The sequence below is a fragment of the Dermacentor silvarum genome, chromosome 8 (genome assembly GCF_013339745.2).
Source record: "Dermacentor silvarum isolate Dsil-2018 chromosome 8, BIME_Dsil_1.4, whole genome shotgun sequence".
In the NCBI taxonomy this organism is placed as follows: Eukaryota; Metazoa; Arthropoda; class Arachnida; order Ixodida; family Ixodidae; genus Dermacentor; species Dermacentor silvarum.
Window position 1 is genome coordinate 37,604,969 of NC_051161.1, and position 11,107 is coordinate 37,616,075.

General features: G+C 45.7%; 1 protein-coding gene across 1 annotated transcript; it reads right to left on the minus strand.

The window, feature by feature from the left end:
* Positions 1 to 6,508: 6,508 nt before the first annotated feature.
* Positions 6,509 to 10,856, minus strand: LOC119462080 (extracellular superoxide dismutase [Cu-Zn]; the record flags this gene model as incomplete). The annotated part of the gene is made up of 5 exons (XM_037723428.2): positions 6,509 to 7,442; positions 7,962 to 8,079; positions 8,167 to 8,360; positions 10,036 to 10,142; positions 10,517 to 10,856. Coding segments are annotated over 5 exons (951 nt in total), but the record flags the coding sequence as incomplete, so codon positions are not given.
* Between the last annotated feature and the right edge of the window lie 251 nt (positions 10,857 to 11,107).

Sequence of the window (11,107 nt, forward strand, 5' to 3'; positions counted from 1 at the left end):
TCCACAAGATGGTGGGGCGGAGGGGGGGATCTCTTGTCGTGATCTTACGTACGGCTGTCCCTTTTCTTTCTCCGCACTCTCTCCTCTCTCTCTCTCTCATTTCTCGCTGGCCATGATTAGGATGTATATCATCGCCTTCGTAGCTATCGATGGTGCTGCACTAGGCGCAGATTTGGGAATATGCAATCACGCTGTGGGCTGGTTCTTATGCGACGGGTACTATGTTGCGATTTCTTCTTTGCGTTGGCCTCAGTGACAATTGATTGATGAGCCCGCAATTTCTTTTTCGTTTCTTGCTGCCTTAGTGCCATGTCGATGTTTCTTCTGAAACTTATCTCATCCTGCCCTTTCTTTCGTATTCACCCCGTTTCTTTCGTAAACCCTTTCTTCTCGCTGTTTGTGCAAAAGCCAGTACTCGCCCAGCAAACCATCCCTCTGACCTTATACAAAGGTGTGTTGGGCACCTACTGGCACAGCTGCTGTCTGTTGTTAGCCAGCTTCATTCGCACCAATGCGTTTGTACGTTTCACCACTGGTCGAAGAACATGCTATACATTTTGCAATGACAAGAAGCGGTCGTATCATAGCCCGTCCACCATCTCGAGGACTCCGCAACGAAACAATGCCGCTCGAGTATAAATCGAAAAGCGGACGAGGAAAGATAAGCGCAAACATACATGCAGTTTCTCAAGAGTGTGATGTGGCGTCGCTTCGTAAATGGTCACTGCATCCGCTGCAGAGCAAAAAAAAGTCCTGTCCTGACTTGAATCACGACACTGTCGCCCCTTTTGAAGTTCATCGGACTTCGGCTTTTCTAGTGAATTCGCTTGTTCTTCTGGGGAGCAATAATTAAAGTATCCTTTGAGTTTACTTGATAAAAATTGCTTTCCGTCATTCTGGGGATTGCTTCAGAAAACTCGGTCTCGTCGCGTTCAACGAATCTCCAAGACACGTATAGAAAAGATTGCGGCATTTCGCAGCCGCTCATAAAGTTTCTGTCAATAACGAGTAATTATATCGCTCCTTAGAGGAATCGAAAAAACAAAAAACGTGTTTTCAGATAACACGCCCATCAGTCAACAGACCCAAGAAGACAATCAACATTTCGTCAACAAGAGTTTCTACTTCCACCTACACAAGAACAGACATAAAACTTCGGACATGTTTAAGTTTAGCTGATTCGCGCCAAATTGTGACACGAGAGGTATGGCAGCGCTTGAACTCAAGTGCAGGTATGGATGTCGGAAAATGTTAGATGAGAAGCCGACGCAAGCGTCCTTCTTTTTGTCCTTCTCGTTCTGTGAATATACATGTGTTTGAGGTCGCCATTGGCAACTGATTTAAAAGCAAGCCTCGAGAGTGAGCCTTTTAGTGCCTGGCATATGTCGGCGGACTCATTCATTTGTCGATCCACTCAAGCTCACTCAAACTCGGAGCCACCCGCGAGTCTGAGCCCTGGTGATACCAGTGGGAGTCTGTGTGGGCCTATGTCTGAGTCTGAAGGCGTCGAGGTGAGTCCGCGCGCACTCATGGACGCACGTACTAAATCAAACAAATCAGCTGCTCCTGAAGCAGGCAAGCGCAACGTGACCATTGTTGCGCCCTTACGTATAGATCTGACTTTTAATTGAGTAGTTACCCTTACTGCGATCTGATGATTTTGAGTCCGGGTGGGTTGTGAACCTGAGAATCTAAATGGAGAAAGACTGAGTGTGCGAGCCTGAGTGAGTCTGTGAATTCATGGGTCGGAGCCCATGACTTCCTGAGCCTGAGTGACTCAGCTTGAACAGGATGTTGGTCACGCTAAGCCGGAATGAGCCAGGTTGGCTGTTATTTGTAGTGTGCTTAAGTTCGAGTGAGACCTAAGTTCCTTTGCTCGCGGTAATGCCAAACCCTTACCGACAAGCGATAATTAAATCACAATCGCGTTTGTTGCAGGAGTGGTGGAAGCTTCTGTGTAAGAAAAGTCTCGTCTGAGATGAGGTATATATTTTCTATTGAAAGAATAAATTACTCAGATTGTGAACATGGTATAACAAAAAGACTGTGACATTTCAGGGCTACTGCACAGCAAATTAATCTTTTATGTTATTTTCACATCCATTACTGGGACGTTCGCAATGCAAAAATGAACTGAACAAGATGGCAAAAGTGAACTGGCTTTGTCACAACAAACGTGTTCTTGCAGGGAAGCTTTCTTAACTATGAAAAATTAGACTCTTGTCGCACGATGTCGACAATGGCAGCTGACACGTATCTAAACCGTTAATAATATAGTAACTAGCCCATAGTTTCGAATTAAGTAAGTCGTGTATCTAAACCGTTAATAATATAGTAACTAGCCCATAGTTTCGGATTAAGTAAGTTGCGCGTACGTTTAGTCAAGTGTTCACCTTGTACATCAATTAAAAAATTTGTCCACAGCACAATTTTTCTCCGCATTCGTAAAATCTCTAGATTTTCTTTTTTGTCTTCAGGTACACACACCTTCAGTTCTACAGGTGTGCAAGATAGTTAAGCAAACGTACATATACATTTCGAGTGTTCCCAGGTAAGAAATTTTACTATAGTCGAACTGCATATACAACTCATTCTTATCAAGCGATTAGAGTCCTCGACGGTGAAAACAGCGGACAGACGAGAAAACAACACGTTGTTCGGATGGCCTAACGCCCACGACGCAAAGTTAAACCGTTTGCCGAGCTAGTGCTTCGGCGATATCGCGCGACGACCGCAGTAATGGTGCTGATTGCCATAAGCGTCAGCATTTTTAAACATCTTTATCGGCATTTCATTCTTTTATGCAACTGAAGCAGACACTTCAGCGAACGAGAGCTGGGCTTCTTAAGATGTCTTCTTTAGGGCAAATTATTTCTTTCGTCGGAAACTTGACCATGATCTTTGAACAGAAGGTGCTAATGGGTTAAATAAACTAGTTGGTTGGTGCATGAACGGCAGCAAGATTTGGTGATGTTATAGTCTCGATCGATTTTTGTGAAGCTTTACGACAACAACTTATTTAATAACCTTCCTTGGCCTACTTGGCGTTCCACGGTCTAGGCATTTCTGGCAATGCTCTCAATCTGTCAATATATAGCCGTCAACCAAGTTGCTCTCAAGAAATTTGCGAAGAAAGTATCGGACCGAAACTGGGAACTTGCTTCGTGACAGGAAGATTGCTGCAGATTGCATGATAGAGTGTTGATTACCGGGTACACGAAAAACCACTTTCGGCTTAGGGCTGGATTTCGCGGGTGGCAAAAGTACGCCTAGATACGGTAATGCTTCCTCTCGAACTAGTGACAGACGAAAAGATTAAAGATAAATAAAACCTAACCCGCCTCTTTCGTAATTAACTGGTGTTGCAGGGCAGTAGCTGAACGACAAGAGTGATCAGTCGAGGTTAGGTAGAGACAGCTCGTAGCAAGGTGGTCGCGGACACCCACCGATGCTTTCAAAAGATGGACGTGAGCGCAGCCCCGACTGTTGCGTCTGCTGCATCCCAGAGGCGTTATCGCTCGACGGAGAGCTCGTTAAATGGCGATCTTAGGCTCCCACCCATTATCATATAAGAATATTTTTAGCTCGTTGACGGCCATCGAGAATGGCCGATGCACGATAAGGCAGTACTAGAGTTACTGTATCAAATGGACTTGGGCAAACAACCTCTGCTCAGGTATCCCGTAAGTGTACTACGTATGTTAACACGCAGACGTATAGTTTGTGTGCGGTGTATATGTGAGTGCATTTAGGTCGTGCGAGGACGCGTTGAACAATTGCACTTACTGGATGTAGCACGTAGGGCTCAGCGTATATAGATCGTTGTGTTAATGCATCGTCACCTCGCATCTTATCTCTTCACTCTCATGTTGTCACCGTCCCCTTTGCACTAGTGTGAAGTGGTAAGCTATATGCGCGCTCTGGCCTAGTGCCCCCAACCACTTCTCTTTTCCTATCATCAAGATACCTGTGTATCTCTGTAATCAAACAGCGACATCTAGGAACATCAGTGCGGTGTGCAGTCGGTCTAGCTTGGAAAGTAGAAGTAAATTACCCAACATTGCAGTTACATTTATGAAGCTAATTTTATTATTTCTTTCTTTTAGGAGTGCATTCATATGTCGTCACAACGCCACAAGATCTTCTCGTTAGGTTTAGTCGTCTTTGCTTGCTTATCTTGCTGTTGTTGTTCTTGTTATTCTTGTTTACCCGTCGTCGTGGCGTAGAGTCTTTGCTGTTGCGCTGCTAAGCGAGGTCGCGGGGTCAAATCCCGGCCGCGGCGGCCGCATTTCGATGGAGGCGAAATGCAGAAACACCTGTGCGCCGTGCATTGGGTGCACGTTAAAGAACCCCAGGTAGTCAAAATTAACCCGGAGTCCCTCACTACGGCGTGCCTCATAATCATATCATGGTTTTGGCACGTAAAACCCCAGAATCTAATGTTTAATTCAGCTGCTGCTGGTGTTGTTGCTGCATGATGTCGTCGTCGTCGTCGTCGTCGTCGTCGTTGTTGTTGTTGTGGTCGTCGTCGTTTTCGAATATTTCATAGCAACATGTAGTACTTCGCCTTGCCTTTAAAAAAAAAATCTTGATGTTGATGTGCATCTGCTCCTAAAAACTTTCTCGAAACGTGGTCGCCACGAAACAGTTTCCTGCGTAACTATGCAGCCACAAATAGAAGGTTGCACATTGCGGGTCCATGTGACACCTACGCATTACGTGATTCGATTTTAAGCTATGGGATCAGTCAGCTTTCTTTCTTTCCTTCTTTTTATTATCGCACTCCCAGTGATTTTGTGGGGTACGTGTGGGCGTATGTCAAGAACGCCGTAGACAGAAAGCTTTTCAAGCATGTGATCGCTGCCAGTAGGTTCCTTTCCGAAGTTGCTTACTCAATAATATCGAGCACGTGTCGTCCCTGCCATGGTACTTACACTATAGACCCTAAAAAGAACACTTCAGGCAAGAACGGCAGCTTGAAGGGCTTGACCGAAACTCGGAGCAATACGTTGACTCCGTTGATGCAGCGAAGTTTATGCGAGCACGTGTTAGCGTGGGCAGCGTCTACTTTAATCTACAACGGTGTCTCACACGTGCTTGGAAGATACCAAGTTAGCTGACGCTGTCGGCGTATGTGGTTCGTCGTGTTCGCCATGTAACGCAAGGCATATCTCCACAGCAAGATAGAGAAAGAGCGTTACGAGACTTTCGCACCGTTTACAAAACTCTCGAGTTGTTTTTTTCGACCGCGGTTCCGTCTTCCAGCAGATATATTATTCAAGAATATCTAGATGCTGAGAAAGTGTGCTACCTGTGTATTTTTTATCGTGAAGCAGTGTCTACGTGCTTCGTTTGCGGGAAACGGGTGAAGAGCGAGAAAAAGAAATAATGCGCGGGAAACGGGCGGAGATGCTGTTGGGGTGTCTGTATTATTTCTTCCCTTCGTGAATAAACTGCACGGGGCTCTTGCCAGACCGAGTGTTTTCCGGGTCGAGTCAGCGGAGGCAACTCAGATAAAGTATGAAACTCGAGAACCACGTAATGGCTCGAGCTGGCGTGAGAGGCGACTGCAGGAACTTTTCTACGCCGTTTATGGTCTGCGCGGTTTTTTTTTTTCTTTATTTCTTTTTTTTTTCTCGTGAGACTCGGTGATAGCGCTGAAGTGAAGGTGCAGAGAACAGAAACGCGAATGTAGAGTATGCGTCTCAGCCTAGTCTAGCGCCACGTTTTTGCTCACAACACCCAAACAATTCAGAGGGGGAAAAGCGCGAACTCGCGTATCTCTCACCGGATACGACTCGCCTACTTCGACGAGTGCTCTTAAAGCGAACCATTGCTCGCGCCACTCGAACAAGGAGTGGTCAACAAGTGTGACACACTGCGATTCGAATGTCAAGTGGCGCAGTGTGTTCCTGCTGGCGGGGACAACCACGCACATCCCAAAAGGAATCACACTTTCATTTATTACTGAGGCTTCGAATACATGAGTCAGAGCGATTCAAACGCGAAACTCGGTGGGCTCTGGGGTCGCCTATCTGGTGCATTATGGCACCAGATCGCACCAGATTAAAGCGAGAGCCTTTGTGACGCATTGCGATTGCACTTGAGTCCCCAGCGCTCACCCGACGCTCACCAGTGGCGCACGAAGCGTCGGCGGCCATGCGCTCCCAGTATCGAGTTTCAATAGCTGAGCACTGTACACCAGAACATGGATATGACAGCTGTCGAATCAACTGTTGTTAATCGATGCGATCAGACTGAATTACGAGCAATTTCTTTTTGCAGGACTGAAAACAACGACGAATGAATCTTGCGTAGCACAGAAATATATTTATTACTTACAGATAGATACGATATTACGTTGAGAACTAGACACATGCCAACAGTAAACAAAAAATATACTTTAGTACGCGAGTTTGTACGAAAACTTACGTATTCGATTTCATTTATGTTTAAATAAAATTAGGTATACACCGGTTTGGTTGGAAAGTAACGTACCCAACATTTGAAAACTGACACTAACCGCTGGGCTTGCACAGCATGTGCACCTCTCCTTATTAAACGAGCAAATGTACCACAATATTCGTATCGTATGCTACCGAGACAAGAGCAGGAGATACGACATATGTTAAACTAACGCAGCGTCACCTATAATTGAGGCAAGCAAACGTTGCTAATATGTAGAAAAATCATTATTCGTCCCTTCATCGTCTTCTTCGCTCGTAGAAGTTATTGGGCAAAAAGATACACGTATCGTCGCTGACAACTTTGGTGAGCCTGACGAGACGTTAGACAACGACAACAACAACAACAACAAAGCCCCAGCCTCGCATAAGACCTTAACCAACCTATATCAGGTGCACTTCCTCAAGAGTTTTAAAGATTAGTTTTTCAAGCCAATTTACAATTTTTAAGTCCGTCTGATCTTCACCACCCGTAAATGTTATGAAGGAACAAACGACATGGCGACCTTCGTGTCGTCCACGCTTCCTTAGCTTTTGAGCGCTTTGCGAAACTAAGGCGATCCGGGTAAACTTGGCACGATGCGTAACACCTTTGTTACACCGGGCATACGCGGAAAACAAAATGTGACTTTTTTGCGTCGTTCGTACAATAAGCGAATGATGCATTGCAAGATTTGCATTCAGTCAAAATGAGGTAATATAAAAAGTGAGGCATCGAATCAGCCTCTTGGGCGCTCCGCGCTCGCTCCCGCCTGCCCATCACCGCCTAGTTCAAGCAGACGCCTTTCACTCGCTCTCAAAGTCGCTGAACGGCTGCATGATGTCGCGCAGGATTCGCCGAGCGGCCTTGCTGCTCAGCTGCGGCAGCTTGTCCACTTTCTCGACCACGCAACAGGCGACCCGGGGCCCAGAATCTCCGGACGACACGCTCGCGGGGTTGTCCGTGTTCCTGCCGAGATCGTCCATGCTAGCGTGAATCTGCACGAAACAAGATCGATTGATTGATTGATCGATTGATTGATTGATTGATTGATTGAGTGAGTGAGTGAGTGAGTGAGTGAGTGAGTGAGTGAGTGAGTGAGTGAGTGAGTGAGTGAGTGAGTGAGTGAGTGAGTGAGTGAGTGAGTGAGTGAGTGAGTGAGTGAGTGAGTGAGTGAGTGAGTGAGTGAGTGAGTGAGCTAGTTAGTGGCCAACATCTGTTTGTCCTTCCAGCTACTAATTCATTCAACCGCATGCATTATAAAATTGATAGTTGGACGACATCTCGTAACGACGGGAAGCAGATTTATATTAAGCAACACTGCAGCACTCCGACCAAAGTGGTGTGGTTAAGGGGTTAAAAGAAGTTTGGTGAACAATGCCTCCCCTTCGGTGGGCGTTCTGCTCTTTCTTTAATTAATGCATAGTTTTTTGCTGGCGCAAATAAATGCGCGCCGACTGTAAGAAAATAGTGACACTTTGAACAAAACAGAAAATGAGGAAAGCAGTGGCCCTTACGTTGATGGAACGACCCACAATGGAGTGAGGGCCAGTGAGAGATGCTACCGTGTCAGTGAAAATGACGTTGCTCTCGCCATGCTTGTCACAGGCAATGTTCCCGAAATCCCCAACGTGCCTGCGAACAAAGAGAAAATGGGAAGCGTTGAGCTCATGAGAGTTCACGCCTGAGCATATTTTTCACGTGGAGCTCAGCGGCACCTACCTCACGGTCGATCTGCGATCGCCGTGCGTGGTGTTGGTCGGGTTGAAGTGAGGCCCGGTTGACTGACAGCTGTCGCTCAGGTTTCCCAGCTGATGCACATGCATGCCGTGCATGAAGGCTCGGTGATCGCGTGCGCTGTCATTCACCTTGAGCCCCATCACGTGCACGTGCACGTTCAGATCACGGCCACCTTTCTGCACGGAACATTCGAAGTGTGGTTTATTGGTGATTGTACAGACGGGAGACAAATCTGTACAAATAAAATGCATGCAAATGACTCAGTGAACTCGTTAACAGTGACTGAAATATTGATGCGGTGAGTTGTAACCGGCTCTTTTTTTTTTCTTTCTTTTTTTAACTGTTGATGAACGGGAAGGTAATTATGACGTTGTTTGCACAGGAAGGCACTAAAAATAAAAAAAGGTAATATTCGTGCGCTGGTTGCAACAAACAATTTGAGTTCTTCGCCATAAAATAATTTCTAACCTTCTCTTATAGCTGAATTTAAATATATCATTTATAAAGGAAAATAAGTAGAGGAGTCTTCGTCGGCTATGCCGACGGCAACTAGTTTTTCCTCATTAGTCTCGTAGTTCCGTATTCCATTTCTTAAAATTGAAATTTCCTAAGAAATAAATTTCCAAATCGTGCCGCCTACTGCCACTGACTGAGGAAGTACAAGCGAAGCGTACTCCTTTTCCTTTCCTCCGTCCATACCAGAGTTCATTCATCATAAATGTAGGGAAATTTTATGCTTGCCATGCAAGACAGATGTTCTCAAGAAGAAGGCACTTGAAGAGATGAACAATAGGCCCAACAAGAGAACCCTCAGCCTGAAGCCAACGTTTCGACAAAGGGACTTGTCTTCGACGAAGCACTGACGAATGCTAGTCCCCTTGTTGACAACTTTTAAAGTGGCGATGAGTTTAAACTTCATACATTGGGAAATAACCAAAGTTTCTAACACCTCTTACAACTGCGATCATGTTCCTGAGCTGTTGACACCTGATAGACAATCGCCTTGCTGTTGCTTTATAAAAAAAAAAAAAAAGAAGAAGTCAGGGCATTGATCAACCTATATCTTCAAACTCACTCTCATGTTCATACATGAGATCAGGGATAGAACAATGAAGACACTCTGTTTAAAAGTAACATCTCTCTAAGTCGTGTTTATCTATGGATGGCCCAATGGCACTTGTGCTGGGTCTTGTTGACGGGATTCTTTAGATGTCCTTTAATCAGTGGGCCACTGGATTGAGCATACGGTTCCCGAAGTGGAGTACTATACTTCACGTCTCCCATCATTAGGAAAAAGAGTGCAGGAGTCCGAGTTCGGGGCAAGGGTGCAGGAGTAAGCAGCGCGTAGGGTGCAGAGTGCGTCGTCGTTGTTTATCAGTCTGAGTCTCCGTGACCCTGATTGAGCCTCAGCGAGCGTCAGTGATCCTGAGTGAGCCACTTAGTTCACATGTTCTAGTGTGCCCGCGCTTCTGAGCAAGACAAACAAACGTGATTACAGGCGAGTCCGAAAAACTTTGTGTGGTTTTTCAAATTGCTAGTTAGGGTGAACCATAAAGACGGCGAGCCCTGATAAGCGGGAATTGTTTAGCTGTTCTAAAGTGACTCACTCGTTCACTCTCTGTGAATGGTACCGAAGACGTGAGTCAAATATTTTATTTCTCTCTGCCTTCATTCACAAGCAATAAATGACGTCATCGTGTTTAGAGTTAGGCCAGACTATAGGCTAAATATCAAATTTCCCGGTAAGCCATGGTAAATTTTATTTCTTTCATCGAGCTCCAACTGTATCGTACTCGAAAATCTATCAAGAATGGTGGCACAATTCCTTCTTTTTTTTTCTCTCTACATTACCTGTTGCCAGAGGCTGATCAGTCCGTGCACTGGCTGCTGAAGCTCCTTCGCGATGGCTGTATTTGGCTGTAGCCGGCAGATAGCAAAGTCGTACTGGGTGGCCGAAACTGCGTTTGATAAAGAACATAAGTTCGTAACTCAGAGACCGTATTCCGAACGCCGCTACTCGTTCAGTTGCAGGCACAATATACCTGATTTAACCATCACATTGATTGATACTGGCACTCTCCCTCCATTTTCTTCTCATTCATAAGTTTTCCGAGCATAGATGTTTGTGAAAAAAACCATTTGGTTCCCAGAAACAACAACAGGGTAAATTATATAGTGAGTTCTGGCGCTTGCTAGTATTTTTTCTGAAATTTAAAGAGCTTAAACATTTGTTTAAAGCAAAAAAAATCTGGCAAGTCGAAACTGTCCTGTCGTTACTCCTTTAAGAGTTTCGTCAACCTTGGACCACTCTCTGTATACACGTGTTACGTACGCTTCAATTCCTTGGCATCTTCCCGATGCAGTAGCCGGTTCTGCTCTCCGTGTCGTGGGCCGTGATGCGCCGCCTCGGAGTCGTGGTGCAGGCTGGGCTCCTTGCCGTGGTGCTGGTGGTGGCTACGGTTGTGGCTTCGTTGACTTCCTTCCTGGTCGTTCCCGCCAACCTCGTCGCTATCATAGTCCTCGCCGTGAAGCTTAGACTCGAGGGTGTTGCTCAGTACGCGGCCAGACTTTCTCTCCTTTGTGTGTCTGTCGACACCTGATTCGCCACCTTCATCCTCAGAATCGTCGTCATTGGTCGTGGCTGTTCCACGAAGGAGTGAAATGTATCCAGGTTAACACTTCTAGGCCCGAATCGCGCGATGCTGCTCAAGCAGAATCGCTACAGAAATAAAAGCGTCTTTTTTTCCGGCACTATAGAAAGAGCGATATCTTGTTAGGGTCGCAATAAAATGGCGATATCATAACTTGGATTTCATTTGCTTTCCATAGATGTTAACAAAGAAGTACTCGTAATTTTAGACCCTTCTCCGTGGAATATCTAGCGAGTCCAATGGTAAAACATTACTTGCAAATCGGGCAACTT